Source organism: Bombina bombina, chromosome 3 (genome assembly GCF_027579735.1).
Source record: "Bombina bombina isolate aBomBom1 chromosome 3, aBomBom1.pri, whole genome shotgun sequence".
In the NCBI taxonomy this organism is placed as follows: domain Eukaryota; kingdom Metazoa; phylum Chordata; class Amphibia; order Anura; family Bombinatoridae; genus Bombina; species Bombina bombina.
Window position 1 is genome coordinate 1,075,555,928 of NC_069501.1, and position 27,923 is coordinate 1,075,583,850.

Consider the following 27,923-nt stretch of genomic DNA (forward strand, 5'->3'; position numbering starts at 1 on the left):
ACCCATTTTGCCAAAGGAAAGGAACGAACAACAGCTCAGTGGCTTGTTCTATGGCGATTTACCACCCGGAAGCAGCCTCTTTTAGACCAGTGTGCTTTTCACAGAAGAAAACTTTCCTGAAGTATTTCAGTCTGATCCCGCCAAGTAAGGTCAGTCCAGCCCCGAAATACCAGGCAATTCTCCTCTGAACAAGGAACATGACAACCCCAGACAATCGTTTCGGCCTCCTATGGGCCTCGTCAGTGAGGTGCAGCCACATTCCTCTAAGCACTTTCAGTGCTTCCCAGAGTTCTTCTTTAGATTTATGTGGTCTTTTATTTATTTCTCTGTCCAGGTGATCCCATACGGCCTCTATTGTTTTATCAGCTGTTTTTCTCTCCAAATCGGCCTCTAATGTTTTATCAGCTGTTTTTCTCTCCAAATATGATTTCACTACATTAGCAGTGTGCTTGGGATTATGAATATGCTGAAAAATAAAACTATTACCAATCGGGCGTTATCCAAAAAACGAAAAAGAACAGGCTAACAATGGTATTGAGCCGGTTGTTCGTTACATATATATATATATATATATATATATATATATATATATATATATATATATATATATACACACACACACACAGTAAATACCTGGCTCCTAGATTTTGAACAAATTTGTTGAGCACTGGGTTAGGCTCATATTTCATATCTGAGTATTGTATAATTTCTTCTTGGATATATCCTTTGTATGGATATTTTCTAGTGTGTTTGTTTTATTTTGTTTTGTTCAGTCTTTAGCAGCCCTTTTTGGTTTAAATTTGTTTGTAAAATGAAGAACAAATTTGAACTAATTTTGTCTCAAAATTTTACATTTACTAAATAAACTAATGAATGAATACAAAATTTGATATTTAATATATAGAGGGAAATTAATTGAACTTATGAACAAAATTGTATTTGTTCATTAATAACATACTTCAGACAAAATTCATTTGCATTTGTAACTTGTTTTACAAATGAATGTCTGTTTTATTTTGTACGTTGAGAATTTTAATACAATAAAAAGTATTCAATATTTTTTTTTTATTTGACTATATGGTGTAGTCCTAGTTTTGTATTTTGATTTTAACTGATAATGTGGATGTACCTTTCATAAGAAGGGAGTAGAAAAGGATATTAAAATAATTCAAGGTTCTGATAAATTACTGGATATGATAAAGGAGGATGCTATTTTTCCTCAGACCATGATAGATCCCTACATTATACTGTACATAAGTGGTTTCAATGTTGGTGTATAACATTGGTAATACTAACAATGCATTTTTATACCAAATCCAAAAGAGTCGTTTTCAAAATCAATCAGTCATAGGTAACTGACTTTGCTACCAATTAATTTAAGGGACAGTCTAGTCAAAATTAAACTTTCATGATTCAGATAGGGCATGCAATTTTAAACAACTTTCCAATTTAAGCCCTTGAAGGCCGCCTCTTATCACATGCTTTTTTATTTGCTTTTCACAACAGGGGAGTGCTAGTTCATGTGAGCCATATAGATAACATTATGATCACACCCGTGGCTTGTGGCAGACACTGCACTAATTGGCTAAAATGCAAGTTAATTGATAATAAATAAAAAGTCATGTGATCAGGGGGCTGTCAGAAGATTCTTAGATACAAGGTAATCACAGAGGTAAAAAGTATATTAATATAACAGTGTTGGTTATGCAAAACTGGGGAATGGGTAATAAAGGGATTATCTATTTAGACTGTCCCTTTAAGCTCTAGAGCTAAGCCTTTACTTGTTGGTGAAAGAAAAACAGCATTATGCCAATACTTTTTTAGCCTTCAACAAAGCCTTAATCCATAGGGTTCTTTATGTGAATCAAAGCAAATATATTTTTACAGGGCCAAGAAATGTAGGGGTTCATTCCCTGTGTGACCAAACTTCTCTAATAGACCTTATTATTCCTCTCAACAATCACAACCTTAACAACAATATTTTCTTCCTTTTACTTTCTTCCTCAAACTTTTTCATTTCCAATAGCCGATCCTTCTAGCCTCTTGATTAAATATGAAAGCCAAGAGGCATGTAGCCTACAGCTACGTTTTTTTTTTCTTCCTCAAAACTGGCAGACATTCCAAAGTTTACTAAAAATTGGGAACCCATTAGATGGGCTGGCCAAGCCATTTCCATCCAAAAACATTTCCTGAATCAACCCAAGATCAAATAGATCAAGAAAGTTCAGATCTCAGATGCAAACAACTTATAGAAATTGACCCTTACATTTGGGACAGCTATTTGATCAATTTATTCCAAATAAGAAAGGAAAACTGATCATTTTTCCAGTTATAAATTATAAAATCAAAACAAATTTCAAAATAGATTGAATGCTTCTTCTACAAGATTGCTTGAAAGACCACAAATGGCTGACGACATTTGATCTCTCTGATGCTTATCTGTTTCAATACATAATGATCATAGAAGAATTATGCAATTCCTCAGGTTTGCAGTAAATATTATATCACTTGTTCTTAGTATTCCAAAAGACAAAAATAAAATATTGTAAAAGAAATATCCACAACTCAACTAAAAAAAGATTAATTTCCCTAAGGAATTTAGCTGAGATTGCTGGGTTTCTCTCATTCTTAATTCAAGCCTTTTTCCCAGTCCCATTGCATTATCAAGCTTTACAGAGGTTAAAATTTGTAGTCTGTACAAAGGGTTTATGAATTTGACATCCTACCAAATTATCATTTGAGCCAAAGAGAAGCTGTTATGGTGGCCTACCTTTCTGGAAGCTAGGAAAGGCAAGGCAGAGCTACAGATATTATCTTAGCATTCAACCCATGTAAAACTGGCTGAGGGTGCAGATGCAGTGCTACTGTTATAGGCGGAAAATGGTCCAATACAGAAAAAAAGTTCCACATCAATTGCCTAGAATATTTTGTTGGATTTTTTTCCCATAAAGAGCTTTGTCAAGAAGAAAAAACCCATCTCCATCTTTTCCATATGGACAATATTTCATTTTGCAAAATACCTTTTTACCTGACAGTTGAACTTCCAGACTTGTCCCTTTTTACAGTTGGTGATTATATCTTAAAGCTTCATCAATCAAAGGTTTCCCTCAAATTCATCTTTTAAATGAGGACTTATGCTTTCCTTTTGTTTGCAATAATTATTACAATCATTCAGGGCCGTCTTTAATATTGACTGGACCCTGGGCAAGCATGGAAAGAAATCACACAAAATATTTTTATTTGGGGGGGGTTGTTATATTGCAATATATGTGTTTTTGCTTCACTTCCAGATCATTTTCTAGCTGGATAAATAGCTTTAAATCTAAAATTTGCCTTTCTAAAATTATTTTATTTGCCATACTGATTAGACATCAGATCTTGTCAGAGCAGAGAGCTATAGATTATCTGTCCCTTAATGTTTTAAAGAGTATGATTTGTTCCAAAGCTCTCCCTCTGATAATCATCAATTGTTTTTGTCCTTTGACTCTCCTTATGCTCTTTTCTCTTCAACCACTGTGTCCTAGATGGGTAAAATTAATTATGTTTGAGGCTGGAATTGTCCCTACTTTTTTTTTCTTATTCTATTAGAGGGAGGTTCAGAAGGTTCTAAACTTTTTTTTAAATTCTTCGCGTCTTAAGGATAATATTAAAGCGGCAGACTAATCTTCACAGTCTACCTTTAGTACGTTTTATTTTATACCCACTAATCAGCCTGCTTACTCTATTTTGGGATAATATTTTATGGTTATGTAATAAAACCAAGATTTTTTAAAAAACAAAAAGATGAATATTTAGGATTAATCTGGCTTTACTGTTTCAAATTAATATAACATAAACAGAGAAGTAAATAATAATACAAAATTAAAAAAAAATGGGTAAGAAGACAACTAGAGACCATATGTTCAATATCAGCAGATGTCAAGTGATATACTGAAGAGTCCCCCAAGAATACCTTTTTTTTGTTTTGTTTTGTTTGCCACAAAGATCCAACAGTCTAATGAAAACAGAAAACTGCAGTAAAGCTTCTTAAAGCCCAAGAAAAACTTGAGAATGTAAATAAACACCATGAGCAAAGAAAAACTGGTTCTGCCAGTGATCTTTGTTGAGAAGACATTATAGGCTGGATGCTGAAAGATACAAAACAAAAAAGTAAATAGTAATATTGAAAAAATGAAAAGTGTCATTAAATTAGAGAAATGGGATAAGCAAGATGGAAGACTGGAAGGGAATTATTTCTTAACAAAGCTAGAATAATTGGAATTTTCCACTTAAAGTTCTATAGTTGGCAACTTAATCCTTTTCCCTGTGAAAACATTACTGCGTCTAATAAAGAAACATAAAGATGTTTACAACATTCTTGTTAGTAAATCAATTATATAATGTTGAAAAGACATCCTTATCTGTATCTATAGGTGCAGTTTACTTTAAAGTACTCTGTGACCACAACAGCAGATTTATCTAGAGATTTCTTATCCCGGCAAACATTTGTACCAGATGAGAGCTGAGATTAAAAATAATCAAGATTTTCCACAATTATTTAAACTATTTTTAAAGATAAGCAGACTACAGACAGCAGTGCTTTCTATAAATGAGGATGAGATGGCAAAGATATAACAATGTTTATGGCTAAGATTAACAATATCGCCTTTCAAATTGCTTTAAGTGTTATAAAGGAAGAACATTGATAGAAGCAGAAGGACATCCCAAACTTCATTACTTCCATTTGATGCCTTAAGACATCTGGGAATCAAACTATCATGGGCACAATCAAATAGATCCAGTTTCAGCAGAAATCATGTTAAGGTTCACTTTTTAATGAAGCGGGCTGGCATGATTGATAGGCCAATTGTACTCTTCTTTGTGGAGAGGATAAATCAATTCAGAGCAAATTCTGCTTAAATGAGTTATCCAGGAGATGGATGAAGCAGACTGAAGTCCCAGGCTAGGTAAACTGCACAATAAAAACTAGTTGTTTTGAGGTCAGTCTCTCTTTATTGTTTGCCTTTTTATTAAATTGTGTTGCTTATTTTTCTTTCATCCTTATCAAATATAAGGTGCTTATATATCCCCATGTTATCTGATGTAGACAGTAACCTCTTCAGTAGTAAGTACCGTATAACTACATTTATTTAATATCAGACTGAGACAATCATACATATCCATTTATTTTAGAGACCACTATTATGGTCTGTAAGTGCAAATTATTTTTGGAAATGTGATATCGACAAAAAATAATGCACGGTCTGTTAAATGTACGTTTCTTTAATGTGGAAAATACCATTAATGATGTTAGCATTTTTTAACATCTTAAATACAGAGGATGACACATTGCTGTCTTTCTACATTGCACTAGAAATGTAGGACAACAAAGTTTCACCCTTGTGAGGGGGTCATTTATTAATTGGCTGAACTTTCCCAATAGCTAGCTATTAGGCCTAGCATCATCACAGGCTCTGCCAGCTGTACACTATATACTGTATGACATAGGTGTTTGGTAACTTCACATGGAATTAGAAGATGTCTAAGGGCAGATGTATGTTTTCATTTCTAGTGGTTTGGAGAGGGGAGGATCTTACAGAGACCTTACCTTAGCCCCCACACCATTTACTGGAACATAAGAAATGAGGTCTCATGTTCAGGTGATTAATCGCTACTGCAGGTGCTAATATTACAGTAAACTACTGTGGGGGCAAGTTAACCCTCATTTGAAAATGGAGAATTCCCTCTTTCAAGTGAGGTGTCACTTGTCCCTCTCGGATGCAGGTGATTTATGTGAGAAGTGGTGATCACCTGCCCCACTAGATACCAAATAAAACAAAGTTGTGAATGGGAAGAATTACTATTATGCAGCCGCTCTCTATCCCTCTGCTTTAATGAAAAGAGTGTGCAACATTTGATATGAGGGGTCACATGCTCCTCTGATTTGTAGGGGATCACTATATGTTAACAACTGCTATTTAAAGAGAGTGTGGGGGAAACCCCTCTTTCCAGTTAGGAGTCTCATACCCATATAATTAGTAGGTGATTGCTATAAAGTGGTAATAACCTACTGAATATGTTTACTGTATGTATGTGTCTTCAAAGGAGCCCCTATTCCCTAAAGTGAGAATATAATACACACATTATCCCTTATATGAAAAAATGGAAGTAAACTCTCATGTGAGGGGTATAATAAGCAAGCAGTAGTTTAAATTTTAGTAGTAAAAATACTGATTTTAATAAACGGGGTTAAAAACAGTAAAGCATAACATAAAGAGGTTGAAGGGTTCAGATGGTTATCAGGTATTAATGTGGCAACAGTGATAACTTGATAGAACCTTATTTATATAGAACAAGATCAGGGGGTGGGATACCGGTTCTTTTTCTCCTGACAATACATAGAGGTACAAATAAGTAGCCCTGTATCCATCCATCTACCATATATGATTGTCATAACCGTGACACACCTCTCAAAGCATTAGTCTTATTTTAGGAATTCTATATCACAACCTCACACTCCATCATTTGAAAAAAGGAGGTCTTACTATTCAGAAGAGGAGTTTCTGAATAGTTTGTTGGATTTTTGAGGTCATGAATTGTAGATCTTTGCTTCTTTTAGCTTATAAAAATATGCATTAAAAATTGGAGGAATTGGTCAATGTAAAAACATATTTGTTTTTTGTGGGTAAAATGGTTGGAACTGGTATTAAAGCTTAGGGTTGCAGTTTTAAAACCTGTTCTGCTGAAATATGTGAAGCTGTTGAAAGGTCTGGCAGACAGGGCAGCTGATAAGGTGAGGTGGATAAGTCTGGCAGAATCAAGTGTAAATTAGTACTATTTTTGTTGGGGTCTAGTATTATGAAGATATGAATTTGGAAATGTTGTGCAGGTGGTTGATATAGGAGATAAGAGTCATATATAGCAGATTTAATGGGTTTATTAGATGGTTAAAAGAACACAAAAGGGAATTTGAAATGCAGAGTAGTAACATGTAAATGGGGAAATTCAGAATTCCTTTTGCAATATGGTTATATTTGCAATTTAAGCTTTTTTGAAAATGAATCACAGATTTGTGCTAACGTTACTTGTGTGTGCAACCCTCTGAGCAGAACTCTACAGTTGGCCATGTTCTTGGGCATCCACTAGCAACAGTTGCTTGAGCAGTCCATGACATGTAGGTTGCACATTTGAATTCACTTTTATGTCTTTCCTAGACTTCAGAATGAAGGAGTATTTCAGGGAGTAGAGTTGTGTTAGTGATAGCTACCAGTTTCAATTTTGTTTTCTTCCATCCAGCTTTGAATTATGACCTGTTAATCGGTGGTGTATCTAATTTTTATGCTGCTCTAGGCACTGAAAATAATCTGCTGCTCATTGAAACCCCCACCCCAGACAATTTTAACTTCTATTTCTTTCATATTTATTACCCAACTGAAAGCCCAGGAGGTATCATACATTCACACTGGACAACCAAGGAACTTTATTGGTATCAAAATGAACAAATAAAGCACAAATAAAACATTTGAAGTGCATGTGAGTGAGAAGGTGTAATGGTAAAGAACTACTTTTAAGAATTTCCTATCCCCTAAATCCCGCTGTTCAAAGCACAAGCTTATCTGGTGGGGTGGTGAATGTTTATGAGCATGTGCCCAAATTGGTGATTATCAAAAAATTCTCTTTAGTGCCTTTTTCTTTTGTCTTTTTTTTTATTTTATTATCGGAATGGGCAATTCAAGAAATAATAAAATGGTTTTTTTTCTTTTAATTCCATAATATATGTAAAAATATTAATATGTTGTTGATACAGTGGGGCAAAAAAGTATTTAGTCAGCCACCAATTGTGCAAGTTCTCCCACTTAAGAAGATGAGAGAGGCCTGTAATTTTCATTATAGGTATACCTCAACTATGAGAGACAAAATGTGGAAACAAATCCAGACAATCACATTGTCTGATTTGTAAAGAATTTATTTGCATATTATGGTGCAAAATAAGTATTTGGTCACCTACAAACAAGCAAGATTTCTGGCTCTCACAGACCTGTATCTTCTTTTTTAGGAGGCTCCTCTGTCCTCCACTCATTACCTGTATTAATGGCACCTGTTTGAACTTGTTATCAGTATAAAAGACACCTTTCCACAACCTCAAACAGTCACACTCCAAACTCCACAATGGTGAAGACCAAAGAGCTGTCGAAGGACACCAGAAACAAAATTGCACCAGGCTGGGAAGACTGAATCTGCAATAGGCAAGCAGCTTGGTGTGAAGAAATCAACTGTGGGAGCAATAATTAGAAAATGGAAGACATACAAGACCACTGATAATCTCCCTCGATCTGGGGCTCCACGCAAGATCTCACCCCGTGGGGTCAAAATGATCACAAGAACGGTGAGCAAACATCCCAGAACCACACGGGGGGACCTAGTGAATGACCTGCAGAGAGCTGGGACCAATGTAACAAAGGCTACCATCAGTAACACACTACGCCTCCAGGGACTCAGATCCTGCAGTGCCAGACGTGTCCCCCTGCTTAAGCCAGTACATGTCCGGGCCCATCTGAAGTATGCTAGAGAGCATTTGGATGATCCATGGTCAGATGAAACCAAAGTAGAACTGTTTGGTAGAAACAACTCGTCGTGTTTGGAGGAGAGAGAATGCTGAGTTGCAACCAAAGAACACCATACCTACTGTGAAGCATAGGGGTGGCAACATCATGCTTTGGGGCTGTTTCTCTGCAAAGGGAACAGGATGACTGATCCGTGTACATGAAAGAATGAATGGGGCCATGTATCGTGAGATTTTGAGTGCAAACCTCTTTCCATCAGCAAGGGCATTGAAAATGAAATGTGGCTGGGTCTTTCAGCATGACAATGATCCCAAACACACCACCCGGGAAACAAAGGAGTGGCTTTGTAAGAAGCATTTCAAGGTCCTGGAGTGGCCAAGCCAGTCTCCAGATCTCAACCCCATAGAAAGCCTTTGGAGGGAGTTGAAAGTCCGTGTTGCCCAGCGACAGCCCCAAAACATCACTGCTCTAGAGGAGATCTGCATGCAGGAATGGGCCAACATACCAGCAACAGTGTGTGACAAAATTGTGACTTACAGAAAACGTTTGACCTCTGTCATTGCCAACAAATATAAACGAATATATAACAAAGTATTGAGATAAACTTTTGATATTGACCAAATACTTATTTTCCACCATAATTTGCAAATACATTCTTTCCAAATCAAACAATGTGATTGTCTGGATTTGTTTCCACATTTTGTCTCTCATAGTTGAGGTATACCTATGATGAAAATTACAGGCCTCTCTCATCTTCTTAAGTGGGAGAACTTGCACAATTGGTGGCTGACTAAATACTTTTTTGCCCCACTGTATATAGCATGAGTTTATAAGAAAAATAATATATTAAGAGCTACAATTGCAGCCAATGAAACCAAACAGCATATTGTTTGCTTAGAGTGCCAATAAATATTTTGTGAATGCCATCTTGGGCAGTCATTCCATTGATGCACCACCCCTTACCTAGGCCAAATCTGAACACTATCATATGCACTGATGTTATCTCTATAGATGTCTTTGACAGTTTTGACATCAGCCAGTGTTCTCTATGGGACATTCAAGTCATGATTCAGAATGAGCAGCAATTTTAAACAACTTTCCAATTTACTTCCATTAACAAAATGTACACAGTCTTTTTATATTTACACTTTTTGAGTCACCAGCTCCCACTGAGCATGTGCAAGAATTCACAGAATATACGTATATGCATTTGTGATTGGCTGTTGGCTGTCACATGATACAGGAGGAGGGGAAATATACATAACTTTGACATTTGTCAGAAAAAAATCTACTACTCATTTGAAGTTCAGAATAAGGGCCAGATTTAGGGATGCACCAAATTTTGGCAACCAAACTTTTCGTCCAAAAATGGGCCAATCCCATTTCAGCCGAAAGAGGGGCAAACTGACTGTTAATTACTCCCCCCCCTTCTCTACAAGTAAGGCCAGGAACCGAAGATCTGCCAACTCCCACAGCAGCCGCAGCGCTACCTCTGTCGGGATATACAACACGCATATTCATTGGATTTACACGTAAAAATAATAATAAAAAAAGAAACCGAGACATTTGTGTCTATATTGGAACTGGATCCGCAGATGGGGGAAGCTGGTTTGTGATGGAGGTTTAGATTGAAAAGAGCAGGTGATCAGAGGTTTCTATTTGCTTTGTTTCCTGACAAGAGAGGCCGGGCACTGTTATAACTCCTGTTTGAGAGACAGAAATATGACCAATCCTCGCTGACTGTCATAGGCCCCCCCATCTTGACTGGCTCAGATGGGAATCTAACAGCGGCAACAACAAAAAAAGACACAGGATAGGAGGAGACTGGTAAGGAGAACTCCTTAACTTGAGAAGCGGAAGGTTTATCTGTCTGACATTGGAAGCCCTGTCAGAGATTCCGAGCCTTTGCTTCGCAGGAATCGGATAAATCACTTTATGTTAATGCTGGCTACACCACGGACCTCTGTTGCTATGTAGTGGCCTGATAAGCAATCTCATATTGCAGGAATGCTGTGTAGATATTGGGAATTTATTTTATTTATAAAATTCCACACAGCTGATCATGGGTTGTGAAGAAAGATTTGACAGGCCCTGCTGTCACTGTCCAAACTGAAATAGCCAATCACCTGTCAGGTTATTTACTCTGTACGTTTATTTTACTGTTTTTTGTTTTGTTTTGTTTTTTATTCAAATTAGTTGCCTAAGAAACATGTTTACAAAAGACTTTATATAGGCGTTTAAAATCATTTGTTTAAAAAAGTAATTTTCGATTTTTGGCCAAGGGCATTCTGAATTTTCGGTTTTGGTCTAGAATTTTAATTTCGTTGCATTCCTGGCCAGATTACAAGTGGAGCGCTATTTTAATGCTTTTGAGCTAACCTGATGAGCGCAAAAAGCCAAATATACAATATCGCGCTCAAGCCCGGTAGCATATTCTCATGTGAGCTAACCCGACATGAAACTATGAATATTTCAAATTTGAATGTTCTTCAAATAGAAGGATATGTTCTATTTATTCATAAATAAATATTTGTACATATATCTGATGAATTTTTGGTACAATATATATTTATACATATATATATATATATATATATATATATATATATATATATATATATACTTAGAACATATTCTGCTATGTGCAGAGCATAGGAATATGAAATATCTACAGTAAATACATATTTAAAACCTTTATTAAATATGAATATTGCATAAATATGTTTTTTCATGTTTTCATCTAGTTAAAGTGACAGTCAAGTCCAAAACAAACTTTCATTATTCAGATAGGACATGTAATTTTAAACAATTTTCCAATTTACTTCTATCACAAATTTTTCTTTGTTCTCTTGGTATTCTTAGTTGAAAGCTAAATCTAGGAGGTTCATATGCTAATTTCTAAGCCCTTGAAGGCCGCCTCTTAGCTCAGGGCATTTTGACATCTTTTCACCACTAGAGGGTGTAAGTTCATTTCTTTCATATAGATAACAATGTGCTCACGCACGTGGAATTCCTAGGGGCCAGCACTGATTGGCTAAAATGCAAGTCTTTCAAAAGAACTGAAAAAGGGGCAGTTTGCAGAGGCTTAGATACAAGATAAGTGTATTAATATAACTGTGTTGGTTATGCAAAACTAGGGAATAGGTAATAAAGGGATTATCTATCTTTTTAAACAATAAATATTCTGGTGTAGACTGTCCCTTTAACTGCAAAGGGCTCCTATGCACATATATAAATGTCTATATATGTGTACATATGTATTTATGTGTTTACATGTGTGTGTGTGTATGCGTGTATATATATATATATATATATATATATACATACAAATACAACTTTAGAGATGTATATGTATGTTTGTCTATGTTAAATGTTAAAGCCCTTTGCCTGCTTTTTTTTCTCAAACACCTAAGATCTCATATCTTTGAGCCCTTATAACTTTTTTGTGCAATATTTTCTTTTTAATATTTTTTATTAGATAGTGTTATTATGAGTGTAACTGTACTGTTATATGTCATTTTGATGTGTTTTGTGCAACTTTTTTGTTATGCAAACAGAGATCTGAGGATGCAAACCTGACTAGCGTTAACTTGAATTGCACTTAAACGATCGCGTTTACTTTCAACTTGTAATACGAGCGAAAAACCCGACATGCGCAAACGCACACAATATATCCCTTATCGCTCGTTCGTAACTGTTAGTGCTCCACTGGTAATCTGGTCCTAAGTGTTATTGCATTCTCTTTTTATCATGCATTTGTTGATTATGCGAATCTACTGCATTTACTGATCATGTCTGTAATCTTGCAGTGTGGACAGAGCCCAGTCTTACTAGAATAACAAGTCTTTTTTCCTACTTAACTACATTAATAAATTTGTGAATGTTTCTATATCTGCCAATTTGTTAAAGCATGTTATATTTTTATTTTGCATTAATACCATAGCTTACTATGTATGTATCTCCTTCAAGGATGTTAAAACACATAGGTAAATACTTGCTTGGGAGCTACAAACAATACAGCTCCTGAGAAGGACACGGTGGAGCGTCAATCACATTTAGCCACCAATCACCGTCTGTTTCCTACTTGGAAACTGCAGTTTTTCAGAAGATGCTACCACCAAGTTGAAAACAAAATGTATGCTTACCTGATACATTCTTTCTTTCCTGGCATGGAGAGCCTACAAATCCATTCCAATTACTAGTGGAAATGCAACTCCTGGCCAGTAGGAGGGGGCAAAGAACACCCCAGCAGAACTGTTAAGTGTCACTCCCATTACCCATAATCCCCAGTGATTCGGCCGAAGGAAAATGGAAAAAGAAGATGACACAAGGGTATAGAGGTGCCTGAGGTTTATCTAAAAAAAGCTGTCTAAACTCAAATAAAGGGCAGGGTGTGGACTCTCCATGCTAGGAAAGAAAGAAATTTATCAGGCAAGCATACATTTTGTTTTCTTTACAATGGCATGGAGAGTCCACAAATCCATTCCATTTACTATTGGGAACCAATACCCAAGCTAGAGGGCACAGCATGGAAGGGAAGGAAAACAAGACAGGTGGACCTAAACAGAAGGCACCAAAGCTTGAAGAACCTTTCTCCCAAAGGAAGCCTCAGCCGAGGCAAAAGTATAAAATTTGTAGAATTTGGAAAAGGTATGCAATGAGGACCAAGCAGCCGCCTTGCAGATGTGCTCCACAGAAGCCTCATTTTTTGAAAGTCCAGGAAGAAGAGACAGCCCTGTTACAATTCGTAATTCTCTCAGGAGGCTGTCTCATAAGCTAACCTGTTAACACTTCTCAACCAGTACAACAAGAAAGTATTGTAGGATTAGGAGGAGTTATCCTCCTCAGATAACTGAGAGAGACTGACTAACGCAGACTTAGCAGAGTCAGAATTCTTTGTATTAGATATATTCTTATATTTCCTCTTTCTCTTACCAGCCATAGGAAAGGCTGATAAAGCTGCAGAAACTGCAGAGGTTATTTGCGCAGCACGGACAACATTATCCTGAGAGACATTAGGTTCTGAGAGGGAGAGGGAATTTTTACTTTTAGACAGAAGCTGCACAGGAGGAATAATTTGAGCCTCCAAGCAGTAAAAACATTTATCAAATGACACACTTAAGTTAGTATCAGGGTCCATAACGTTAGGCAATTGGTCCCACAAAAAATAAAAAACTAAGAGCCAATAAAAAAGAAATTCTTTATTTATTTTTTTTTTTTTTTTTTTTTTTTAAAGAATAACCTCAAAACCCATTTTATATATATGTAGGCAAAATATTAATTGGATCCCCAATCGATTCTCACAAAATAAACTGTCAGCTCTGCTGAGGACTTACCCTCCAGTGACCAGAACAGAATTACCCACTAGCTGAAGGATCATAGACTCGATCACCAAGCTATGTGCAAAATCCGGATTAGACAACTCCTATAGCAGCCCAACAAACACTCCGCTCTTCACTCGGCTGTACAGAGAAAGCCGAAAAACGCGCGGAGGAAGGTCACGTGACCGCGCTGACTAAAGAAACCGCCACAGACAAAAAACGGCATGATCTAAATTAGCTATCTGAATGGAATAAAAATAAGTCCTCATTTATGTATATACACCTTCCTACACAATAAATAAATATTATGTGTTCCACAGAATAAATTATTAACCCTCTCATGCCAGCCTTGTAACATATAATTAGCTATATAAGTTATCACGTCTATAGCAGATACAGTGCCCAATAAATCAATTTTTTGTAAAAAATATCTCTACCTATAAAGATAATTTCTGCCCCAAGAAATATCCACAGTGGAATTAACCCCTAGAGTGCTGTTCCTTCCCACCTAGAAGGGAAGCACTTGCCTGCGGATCTAGATGAAGAGCCGGTAATATCTTCTAAGGTGTGACAGAGTCACCAACCTCTGATAGGGACCTGTAGAAAAAGAAAAACAGAGTAACCAACCTTGGTTTTCTATTTAGGGGTAGCATAAATGTTGGAAGATAAGCAAGGATTACCTCGCCGTCTTCCAACTGCTAAAAGTCACCATTACTCTTACTAAAGAGGATTACATGGACACACCATAGCCCCAAACCTGCAGGGAAAAGTACCCATTAAAGGATTAAATATCTTCAGACACCATCTTCTCACATCCTCCCGATGATAAAGGCAAAGAATGACTGGGGATTATGGGTAATGGGAGTGACACTTAACAGCTCTGCTGGGGTGTTCTTTGCCTCCTCCTGCTTGTTAGGAGTTGAATTCCCACTAGTAATTGGAATGGATTTGTGGACTCTCCATGCCATTGGAAAGAAAATAGTGTTACAGCAGCATTGTTTAGCCTGTATTGTAGGATTAGAAGATTCACATGAGCGAACACTTCCCCTCCCCCAATTAAGGTATAACTCAGATTATCATGGTTTATAGAATACCTATCTAGGTATATGACATGCATTACTGCTAGTATCTGTTCAAATGTAAACCACTTTTGATGCAAACCATACTTTTAACATGTTTATTTGCTTCTGTTTCATATAGAGATGACATTTTAATAGAATCTTGGTTAATGAGTTTGAAGTGTTGGGGGGGAGGAGGTAATGCTCAAAACTCATTTTGGAAAACAGTTTCCCTTTTAAATAATAAAACACAGTCCTGGAAAGCTAACTGAGTACTATGTTATTTTGGGAGGAAATTTCAGCTGCCACTAAACAGTTTTTTTTTTTTTTTTTTTATTATTTAGAAGATCACAAAATAGGAGTTGGAGCCATAATCTGGGCAGAGCGGAAACCCGTAAGTACAAATGTTTTGCTAGTGTTTAGTGTTTTTTTTAGCTCCAGTGTCAGTCTATGAGCAGTTAACAAAAATAAACAAATCAAACTGATAAAGGAAGATGCCTTTTCATAACAAAATGGTTAAAGGAACAGCTAATATTCTTTGCACAGCATTATTATAGATACTTACCCCAGAAATGCCTTTTGAGAGGTACCGCTCATCAAAATGCTGATTTGTTATATTAATAATTGTATTCCTAAGTAGCCCTGCAACCATTACATACAGCCACGAAAATACTGGAGCAATGGATTGGCCGTACCACACTATGACCAAATATAAAAAATATATAAATAGGCAATGTTAAAGGGACATTAAACTTTAGTTGTACTCAGCAGTTTAAAGGGACAGTCAACACCAGAATTGTTGTTGTTTTAAAAGATAGATAATCCCTTAATTACCCATTCCCCAGTTTTGCATAACCACTACAGTTATAATAATACACATTTTACCTCTGTAATTACCTTGTATCTAAGCCTCTGCAGACTGCCCCCTTATTTCAGTTCTTTTGACAGACTTGCATTTTATCCAATCAGTGCTCACTCCTCGGTAAATTCACGTGCATGAGCTCAATGTTATCTATATGAAATACATGAACTAACTCCCTCTAGTGGTGAAAAACTGTCAAAATGCATTTAGATTAGAGGCGGCCTTCAAGGTCTAAGAAATTAGCATATGATCCTCCTAGGTTTAGCTTTCAACTAAGAATACCAAGAGAACAAAGCAAAATTGGTGAGAAAAGTAAATTGGAAAGTTGTTTAAAATTACATGCCCAATTTGAATCATGAAAAACATTTTTGCACTTGACTGTCCCTTTAATTTTCCTTTATCACTGTGCAAGAAATAATTTAGACTCTCTCTTTAATATTAATAATTCAATAATAATGTGACAGTTTAAAGGGACAGTCAACACCAAAATTGTTATTGTTCAAAAAGATAGATAAAGCCTTTACTACCCATTCCCCAGCTTTGCACAACCAACATTATTATATTAATATACTTTATAACATTTAAACCTCTAAAGTTCTGCCTGTTTCGAAGCCACTACAGACAACCTCTTATCACATGCATTTTATTTGCTTTCCACAACAGGAGACTGCTAGTTTATGTGGGCCATATAGATAACATTGTGCTCATGCCCGTGGAGTTATTTATGATTAATTGGCTAAAATGCAAGTCAATAGATAATGCACGTCAATAAATAAAAAGTCATGTGATCAAGGAGGATACAAGATAATCACGGAGGTAAAAAGTATATTAATATAACCATGTTTTCTGTGCAAAACTTGGGAATGGGTAATAAAGGGATTATCTATCTTTTTAAACAATAAACATTTGCAATAGACTGTCCCTTTAAGGGTCATTAAAGTGAAAGTCAATCCTAGCATTTGTGAAACGCTAGGATTTACCATTGGAACAAATAAAGGGCACTTTCATTCATGAAGTATAAAATACTTCATGCTGAAAGTTCATTTATTTTTTTAAAGTGTTGCCGTACTGAGCTGCTCAGGCAGCCCCACGGCAGAACGCTATTTTGCTTGAGAGGTGACGTTTTCTACCTCTTAGCAAATAGCGTGCAGGAATTCCGGTGCCACAGGGAGACAAGCCAGATTTCCCGCATGGCTACTGGCTAAGAGGTGAAAACATCACCTCTTAAGCAAAACAGCGTTCTGCCGTGGGCTGCCTTTGCAGCTCAGTGTGGCAACGCTTGAAACAAATAATGGAGCTTTCAGTATGAAGTGTTTTATACTTCATGAATGAAAGTCACCTTTATTTGTTTCAATGGTCAATCCTAGTGTTTCACAAACACTCGTATTGACTTTCATTTTAAAGATTTTTTTTAATTTATGCTTAGAAGTCCATTTATCATTCAGTGAAAAAACATAAATTAATTTTCAAATTTATCAAAAACAGTGGGCATAAACAGCTTGAGATTGTAATATAAGGTTTAATTATGTGTTGTAAAATAACTTTACTATGTACATTATTTATTTAGTCTATTTTTCCTGTAATTTAAATTGTTGGTTTCCCAATTGCTACAATTGAAAGTGCAAATGTTAGACTTTAAAAGCGTAACTATGATACATTCTATAGTATACAGTCATTGTTTGATCACTGTAGAATCACTTTTCTATCTTTTCCTAAATGAGCTCAGCAGAAGATATAGTATGTCTTTAATAGGGTACTCAAACCAATGATAAATGTGGTTAAAAAAACTGGGACAAGTCATGTCTGTTCTATTAAGGTTTCTGTATTCTCCTCCAGATAAAGTAAGTGGCAGGGAAAGCTTGGTTGTTGAAAACCCATTGCTGCATGCAAGATGTTAATTTATTCAAAACATTTTTACAAACTAATAGTACATTGGCTTTTAAATTGAATTTCCCAAGTTCATAAGTGATCATTATCCGCATCTGTTTAATGTTCGTGTAATTTTAGCATTATACTGTGTGCGCACCTTCCAAATTTCAAGTTTTCAAAAATGCTTTTCTCTTTCAATGACCCGTTGGACAATATTACACATGCGGCACTCCTCTAGTAGCAAAGGACATAGGCACAAAAATAGAGACTTGTTTATGGGCCGTTTTAAAGTATATCTGACACCACATTTCAGTATTTCAGATATAATTGCTATATCATTGGTTAAAAATACCTTGTCATTTAACACTGCTATACTATTGGCGCAAGATAACTTGTCATTTAACACTGCTATACCATTGGCACAAGATTACTTGTCATTTGACACTGCTTACTGTTGGCACAAGATAACTTGTCATTTAACACTTCTATACCATTGGCACAAGATAACTTGTCATTTGACACTGCTATACTGTTGACGTAAGATACCTTTTCATTTAACACTGCTATTCGGTTAGCACAATATACCTTGTCATTTAACACTGCTATACCATTGGCACAAGATAACTTGTCATTTAACATTGCTATACCTTTGGCACAAGATAACTTGTCATTTAACACTGCTATACAGTTGGCAAAAGATAATTTGCCATTTAACACTGCTATACCATTGGCACAAGATAACTTGTCATTTGACACTGCTATACTTTTGGCGTAAGATACCTTTTAATTTAACACTGCTATTCAGTTATCACAATATACCTTGTCATTTAACACTGCTATACCATTGGCACAAGATAACTTGTCATTTAACATTGCTATACCATTGGCACAAGATAACTTGTCATTTAACATTGCTATACCATTGGCACAAGATAACTTTTCATTTAACACTGCTATACAGTTGGCAAAAGATAACTTGTCATTAACACTGTTATATCTTTGGAGCAAGATACTGTTTTGATAACATTTCTTGCTGATATAAGTATACAATATCACCAACAAAGTCCCCAATGTCAAGTAAATCAATCTTTTTTATTTCTAAATGGCAACAAAGTTTACTTTTAAACATACTTTTATAGGGGGGGCAGAGCCAACACTGAAACGGAGCGGTCGCATGCTAATATAGCTCTAACAACTTACTACTCTTAAGTATACAATTGACCGCTCAAATCAGCCCAGATTTTAAAACACTATATGGTCAGAGACTCAAGGATCCTAAATGTGAAGCCCGGAATCTAGAAGACATCTGCAGCTAGCGAAATTCCGATTCTTAAGTGGGGCCCTTCTACGGGTGTTCCGTGGAGCGGCCATTTTCAAGATCTTGCAGAGGAAGAAATGAGATACAAGTACAATGGCACTTTTCAGCTATACCTTTTTGGATACGCTACAAAGCCTACTACGCAACCATTTTTGCGCCTTGAGAGGAGCATGATGGCAGTGTGTTGAGGAACTGCAAGTGCAGACACACAGTGCATTGTTCGGGCAGCTCCAGGGGTCGTTCCAGCTTTGAAGCCTAAGGTTAGGCAGATGGTTTGGGAGAGGGCCAAATTAGCTCAATCTGAGCCAGAACAGATTGTAAATGCCCCACGGGCTACTGATGACAACCGAGATCAGCAGCAACGGATGAACACAACAGATTGGCAGCAAGGTTATGGTGGAGAAGCTGAGGAGGCCACCACGAGCTCTACTGTCCCTGACCATTCAGCAGATAAGTGTCACAGTATGGATCTTTCAACACAGGGGCCTGTAGCATTGGCCTTACTGGATCTCCACGCTAGGGCACTGAATTATATAGGAGCAACGAGTACAGTGACTGTATAAACAAATTTGGTTACACTTATGGCGTGCTAGGCGCTCCTTCTACTGTCCCCGTAATGCAGTCGGCGTTAGCTAGGACAGCAGGTCTTCTTACAGTAGGCGGGAGATAAATTCCCCATTTACTTACAACTCTCTCCTTTTGAATTGTAACCCATGAGACACTTGCTGATACCACCCTATTTATTTTGGCACATAAGGGCAACACTACTGCCGGATGGACCTGTTGTTTATTCATTTAATAGTTCCACCTTTTTTCAGTGCCTCCAATATGCTTCCCATGCTTCATAAGCTGATTGTTCCACTTCGGAGCAGGCTAGTACTATTCATGTATGAAGCACTATATCAGAACTCCCTTTCACTAAATATTGTATAAATGCTAGAAAGTTCTGTCGCTAGAATGTTAATGGATCTAATCCTGTTTTATACAAGTTGCTGTTTGAGCCCATAGAATGACTTGCATTGCAGCTCAGTTTAGTGGACTTGTTAACATACTTGCATGACGACTACCTATAGTCTGAGTCATTTGTATGCTGTAAAATGGTTTAGCCTTACTGCTACCCTGATATGGACAAGCAATCCTATATTTTCATATGCATTGTAACCCTGTTTTACCCATATAGTTTAGTTATTTCCTTTTTCAATTCTCTAATGGTTTATCAGATATCTCAGACTACCTCCAATATTATATCTCAACAGCTGGCTACTTACTATAACAATATAAATAATCAGAGGATTTCACGTTCCTAGCCAGATCTTTGGATGTAAATAGCCCCTCAGAAAGCTCCAATTAGTCTAGAATAGATTAGCACTTAGACTTAGAATGGAGACCTCTATATGCTGACATCCCAGTACCCCTTGGCATACTATATCAGTCTGCTTGCGGCCGAAGCAGATGTGTGAGCCCAGAATGTATGTCATTTTTCTCTTACAAGGTGTATCCAGTCCACGGATTCATCCTTACTTGTGGGATATTCTCATTCCCTACAGGAAGTGGCAAAGAGAGCACACAGCAGAGCTGTCCATATAGCTCCCCCTCAGGCTCCGCCCCCCCAGTCATTCTCTTTGCCGCACTAACAAGTAGCATCTCCACGGGAGGGTAAAGTGAATGTGGTGTTAGATTTGTAGTTTTTATTTCTTCAATCAAAAGTTTGTTATTTTAAAATAGTGCCGGTTTGTACTATTTACTCTGTGGCAGAAAGTGATGAAGATTTCTGCTGAGAGGAAAACGATTTTAGCATGTTGTAACTAAAATCCATTGCTGTTCCCACACAGGACTGATGAGTACCAGAAAACTTCAGTTGGGGGGAACAGTTTGCAGGCTTAACTGCTATAAGGTATGTTCAGTCATCTTTTTCTAGTCAAGACTTAGTAATGCTAGAAGACTGACAAGAATCCCCATGTGGGGAAGGTAAGCCATATTCTGAGACTTAGTATAGAAGGAAGGCTTAATTAAAAGGGCTCAAAACTCTGGTGGACACTATTAAGGGGCAATCGATTATTTTATAACAAAAATCTGATCCTTTTTACAAGTTTTTATTACATTTGGAACGTTTTTATGGGGTTTATTCCACATGGCATATATTTAGACACCTATTTAGGCTTGTGAAGGCCCCACAACTCCAGAGTGGTGAGGGAGGGGGCCTAGATTTCGCGCCTCAGTTGCGCAGTTGATATTGCAGACAGCTTCATGCAGCTTCACGTGGAGGGTCCAAAGATTACTTGAGGACTTCATAGAGGCTTATTTTCGATCAAAACTAATCCCCAAGGAAGGTAGGGCCACAGCAGATTGCTGTGGCATGGTGCTGTAGTTTGACAACCGGTTGCCAGCTTTAGTTTGCTCCGGTTTGGGCATTAAGGGGTTAATTGACTTGAAATTCACTGTGCAATCATTTCAAAGCATTAGGATCATATGGTGAAAATTTCATAAAGATTGTGTTATTTTTTGAGATTTAGTAAAAAAGTGTGCGCTTTTTATTATTTAAAGGCACAGTACCGTTTTTTCTAAAATTTTATTTTTCTGTATTTGAGTGCTGTCTAAGTCTGTTTAACATGTCTGAGCCTACAGATAGACGTTGTTCTATGTGTTTAATTGCCATGGCGGAACGCCCTTTACATTTGTGTTTAAAGTGTGCTAAGGTATCTAAGCATTTTAAAGACCATGCAGTGACACTTAAAAATGTAGCCCAAGATGATTCTTTAACGGAAGGTAACGAGGATAGTCCACCTTCCTCTCCCCATGTGTCGACACCAGTTACGCTCGCGCAAGCGATGCCTAGTACCTCTAGCGCATTGGCCCCTATTACATTACAACAATTAGCAGCAGTCATGGATAATTCCCTTGCGGCATTTCTATCCAAACTGCCAGTTTTTCCTAAAAAGCATGATAGCTCAGTTTTAAGAACAGAGGATGAGCAATCAGAAGCTTTGGATGATTTATCCGTTGTACCCTCACAACACTCTGAAGTGGCAGTGAGGGATATGCTGTCCGAGGGAGAAATTTCTGACACAGGAAAGGTTTCTCAGCGGGCAGAATCAGATTTCGTAGCGTTTAAATTTAAGCTGGAACACCTCCGCGTACTGCTTAAGGAGGTTTTAGCTACGCTGGATGATTGCGACCCCATGGTGGTCCCTGAAAAATTGTGTAAAATGGACAAGTTTCTAGAAGTCCCTGTATACACTGATGCGTTTCCGATCCCGAAGAGGGTGGCGGATATTGTAACTAGGGAGTGGGAGAGACCAGGTGTACCTTTTGTTCCCCCCCTATCTTTAAGAAAATGTTCCCCATAACTGACCCCAGGCGGGACGCGTGGCAGACGGTCCCTAAGGTAGAGGGAGCTGTTTCAACACTAGCCAAGCGCACAACCATACCAATAGAAGACAGTTGTGCTTTCAAAGATCCTATGGATAAAAAATTAGAAGGTTTACTAAAGAAAATATTTGTTCAACAAGGTTTCCTTCTTCAACCGATTGCCTGCATTATTCCTGTAACTACTGCAGCGGCTTTCTGGTTTGAGGCGCTGGAGGAGTCGCTCCAGAGAGAGACTTCATATGACGAAGTCATGGATAGATTTCATGCTCTAAAGCTGGCTAATTCTTTTATCACAGATGCCGCCTTACAATTAGCTAAGTTAGCGGCGAAAAATTCTGGTTTTGCCATTATGGCGCGAAGAGCCCTTTGGCTCAAATCATGGTCGGCTGACGTGTCGTCCAAAACAAAATTACTAAATAGTCCTTTCAAGGGAAAAACCCTTTTTGGTCCTGAGTTGAAAGAAATTATTTCGGATATCACTGGGGGAAAGGGCCATGCCCTCCCGCAAGATAGACCGTTTAAGGCCAAAAACAAGGCTAATTTTCGCTCCTTTCGCAACTTCAGGAGCGGCCCTGCTTCAACCTCTGCAACCGCAAAGCAAGAGGGTAACGCTTCACAGCCTAAAGCAACCTGGAAACCTTTGCAGGGCTGGAACAAGGGTAAACAGGCCAAGAAGCCTGCGGCTGCTACTAAGACAGCATGAAGGGGTAGCCCCCGATCCGGGACTGGATCTAGTAGGGGGCAGACTCTCTCTTTTTGCTCAGGCTTGGGCACGAGATGTTCCAGATCCCTGGGCATTAGAAATCGTTGCTCAGGGATATCTTCTAGAATTCAAGCACTCTCCTCCAAGGGGAAGGTTCCACATTTCTCGTTTGTCTTCAGACCAGACAAAGAGACAGGCGTTCTTACGCTGTGTAGAAGATCTATTAAAGATGGGAGTGATATATCCAGTTCCGATTGCAGAACAAGGACTGGGGTTTTACTCAAACCTGTTTGTAGTTCCCAAAAAGGAAGGAACTTTCAGGCCAATCCTGGATGTAAAAATTCTAAACAAATTCCTCATAGTTCCATCATTCAAAATGGAAACCATTCGGACAATCTTACCGATGATCCAGGAAGGTCAATATATGACTACCGTGGATCTAAAGGATGCGTACCTACATATTCCTATCCACAAAGATCACCATCAGTTCCTAAGGTTCGCTTTTCTGGACAAGCATTACCAGTTCGTGGCCCTTCCTTTCGGTTTGGCCACTGCTCCCAGAATTTTCACAAAGGTGCTAGGGTCCCTTTTGGCGGTACTAAGACCGCGGGGCATTGCAGTAGCACCTTATCTGGACGACATCTTAATACAGGCGTCGTCTTTTCCCATAGCCAAGGCTCATACGGACATTGTTCTGGCCTTTCTAAGGTCTCACGGGTGGAAGGTGAACGTCGAAAAAAGTTATCTGTCCCCGCTCACAAGGGTTCCCTTCCTGGGAACACTAATAGACTCGGTAGAAATGAAAAATTTTCTGACGGAGGTCAGGAAGTTAAAGCTTTTGACTACTTGCCGAGTTCTTCATTCCATTCCTCGGCCTTCTGTAGCTCAGTGCATGGAGGTAATCGGATTAATGGTTGCGGCAATGGACGTTGTCCCTTTTGCCCGAATTCATCTCAGACCACTGCAACTGTGCATGCTCAAACAGTGGAATGGGGATTATGCAGTTTTGTCTCCTCAAATACAACTGGACCAAAAAACCAGAGATTCTCTTCTCTGGTGGTCGTCTCAGGATCACCTGTCTCAGGGAATGTGCTTCCACAGACCGGAGTGGATCATTGTCACGACCGATGCCAGTCTGTTAGGCTGGGGTGCGGTCTGGGACTCCCTGAAAGCTCAGGGCCTATGGTCTTGGGAAGAATCTCTTCTCCCGATAAACATTTTGGAACTGAGAGCGATATTCAACACGCTCCAGGCATGGCCTCAACTAGCGGAGGCCAAATTCATCAGATTTCAGTCGGACAACATCACGACTGTAGCGTACATCAATCATCAGGGAGGAACAAGGAGTTCCCTAGCGATGAAGGAAGTATCCAAGATCATCAAATGGGCGGAGGATCACTCCTGCCATCTATCTGCAATTCACATTCCAGGAGTAGACAACTGGGAGGCGGGTTTTCTAAGTCGTCAGACTTTTCATCCGGGGGAGTGGGAACTCCACCCGGAGGTTTTTGCTCAGCTGACCCAGCTATGGGGCATTCCAGAGTTGGATCTGATGGCGTCCCGTCAGAACACCAAACTTCCTCTTTACGGATCCAGGTCCAGGGACCCCAAGGCGGTATTGATAGATGCTCTAGTAGCGCCTTGGTCCTTCAATCTGGCTTATGTCTTTCCACCGTTTGCCCTTCTCCCTCGGCTGGTAGCCAGAATCAAACAGGAGAAGGCTTCTGTAATTTTGATAGCGCCTGCGTGGCCATGCAGGACTTGGTATGCAGACCTAGTGGACATGTCATCTGATCCACCATGGACACTGTCATCGAGGCAGGATCTTCTAATACAGGGTCCATTCAAGCATCCAAATCTAGTTTCTCTGCAACTGACTGCTTGGAGATTGAACGCTTGATTTTATCTAAGCGTGGGTTCTCTGAATCAGTTATAGATACTCTGATCCAGGCTAGAAAGCCTGTCACCAGGAAAATTTACCATAAGATATGGCGGAAATATCTTTGTGTGAATCCAAGGGTTACTCGTGGAGTAAAATTAGGATTCCCAGGATATTGTCTTTTCTCCAAGAAGGATTGGAGAAAGGATTGTCAGCTAGTTCCTTAAAGGGACAGATATCTGCTCTGTCTATCCTGTTACACAAGCGTCTGGCAGAAGTACCAGACGTTCAAGCGTTTGCGCAGGCTTTAGTCAGAATCAAGCCTGTCTATAAACCTGTGGCTCCTCCATGGAGTCTAAATATAGTTCTTTCAGTTCTTCAAGGGGTTCCATTTGAACCTTTACATTCCATAGATATTAAGTTATTATCTTGGAAAGTTTTGTTTTTGGTAGCTATATCTTCTGCTCGAAGAGTCTCAGAATTATCTGCTTTGCAGTGTAATTCACCCTATCTGGTGTTCCATGCAGATAAGGTGGTTTTGCGTACCAAACCTGGTTTTCTTCCTAAAGTGGTTTCTAATAAGAATATTAACCAGGAAATCATTGTTCCTTCTCTATGTCCTAATCCATCTTCAAAGAAGGAACGGCTATTACACAATCTTGATGTGGTTTGTGCTTTAAAATTCTATTTGCAAGCAACTAAAGATTTCAGACAAACATCATCCTTGTTTGTTGTCTTTTCTGGTAAGAGGAGAGGTCAGAAAGCGACTGCTACCTCTCTTTCCTTCTGGCTAAAAAGCATCATCCGATTGGCTTATGAGACTGCTGGACAGCAGCCTCCTGAACAAATTACAGCTCATTCCACCAGAGCTGTGGCTTCCACATGGGCTTTCAAGAATGAGGCTTCTGTTGAACAGATTTGTAAGGCAGCGACTTGGTCTTCACTGCATACTTTTGCCAAATTTTACAAATTCGATACTTTTGCTTCTTCGGAGGCTATTTTTGGGAGAAAGGTTTTGCAAGCAGTGGTGCCTTCCGTTTAGGTTACCTGACTTGTTCCCTCCCTTCATCCGTGTCCTAAAGCTTTGGTATTGGTATCCCACAAGTAAGGATGAATCCGTGGACTGGAGAAAACAGAATTTATGCTTACCTGATAAATTACTTTCTCTTACGGTGTATCCAGTCCACGGCCCGCCCTGGCACTTAAGTCAGGTTCAGATTTATTTTTGTTAAACTACAGTCACCACTGCACCCTATGGTTTCTCCTTTTTCTCCTAACCATCGGTCGAATGACTGGGGGGGCGGAGCCTGAGGGGGAGCTATATGGACAGCTCTGCTGTGTGCTCTCTTTGCCACTTCCTGTAGGGAATGAGAATATCCCACAAGTAAGGATGAATCCGTGGACTGTATACACCGTAAGAGAAAGTAATTTATCAGGTAAGCATAAATTCTGTTTTTTTCTATAGTTGTGTAAACCCCTTACCGAGTTACCTTGGTCCCCTAGGAACCACCCCTGCCTAAATCGTGCCTGAATAGTCGAGTTATTATACACTCTATAATATTTAAACTGTTTTCCATAACTGTACAATACTTTATCATTTGGTGGTCTGCAGAGTATGTAACAGGTGGTGCCGTTACTGACATTACATGTGTATCTTATTTATTCCTATACAAGCTCTTATGGGTATCCTTTTCCTCTAGTGTGAGACATATTGTACATCCTTTACTATCTGATGACGTAGGTGTTGTTAATTGGCGGAGCGCTGCTCTGTAGTAAAACAGTAGTCATATTACCAACGTGGGCTGGACCCATGATACCACTATACCTCAGGGTCTCCCAACATATAGTACCTTGACCGAGCCATATAACCCACCTCTACAAAAATGATCTGGACTTTGGGGTTGCATTATGCCAAACAAAACACTAGTTCAACAGCTACTCAATTTATTTAAACTTCCTTTTTAGTAGTATATATCTCTACCTGAAGTCCCATAGGGACAGGTCGCTTTACAATGCCATCATTTATTTTTCTTTTCTCAAGCCAAGATGTAACCAACCATTAAGTTCCCACACGGAGACATAACTTTTACTGCATGCAATCTTCCACACCTCGATGACCACCTCCCACCCCCCTAATATAATATGCCTCCTAGACAAGGAGGACTAACTGTGTGTTTTCTCTCGCCTATACCGCATCTCTAATGATTTCCTAACAGTAACTCTTTAACAATGACACAATATTGACAACTACTACCTATAAGATGAGTTTAAAATTTTGAATCTTATAAATTATATATGTCATCATATCATTCCCACAGAGCAAAATAAGAAATATATGACTTCAATATATTTCAATGCAAGCAAAAATGGGGAAATGTGAGGTTTAAGCTGTTCTATACATGTTTGTACTTTTATCTTATTTTCTATAGTTCTGTATCTCATGATATATCTCATGTACGTTGTATCTTGTAATTAACCTCAATGAGTGACCGTATGTAATATTAGGTCTCCTCCTCTTATCCATTGAAATTACATAGGCCCATGAGTGGCCTGTTAAAGTTTGGGAGGTGCATTTATTTCCTAAAAAAAAATCAAAATGAGGTTCCAATATTTATGTTCAGTGTTTTGTATAATAGTACTGTATTGCCCTTCTAATTTTACGAAGTTATGTACCTTGTAATTCAATACCTTCTATCTGACTGTAATAACTAAACAAATAATACTGTACCCAATTAATATATGCTACTGAACTGTTGTATACTGGTATGTAATTGAATAACCTCAATAAAAATCAATTAAAAAAAAACAAAACATACTTTTATAGCGTAACACGCTTACATCACACATAAACAAAAATCAGCATACGCGATCGGAACAAGGTAATTCAGTAAATTAATGTTCAAGCTACAAACGTTTTCTTTTCGGTCTTTAAGCCAAGTAGTATGTTGATAGCATTGTATTGGGTCATGCTGGATTATAGCATTTTCTTATGAAGACCATA

At 38.3% G+C, this 27,923-nt stretch overlaps 1 protein-coding gene across 1 annotated transcript in view; it reads left to right on the top strand.

Annotated features, from left to right (window-relative positions):
* The window catches only part of CDADC1 (cytidine and dCMP deaminase domain containing 1), a 157,992-nt gene that overhangs the window by 52,983 nt on the left and 77,086 nt on the right, over positions 1 to 27,923 (top strand). Inside the window, exon 5 of the mRNA XM_053708361.1 lies at positions 15,267 to 15,316. Coding sequence (XP_053564336.1) covers positions 15,267 to 15,316 — 50 coding nt within the window. The remainder of the gene's footprint in view (positions 1 to 15,266; positions 15,317 to 27,923) is intronic.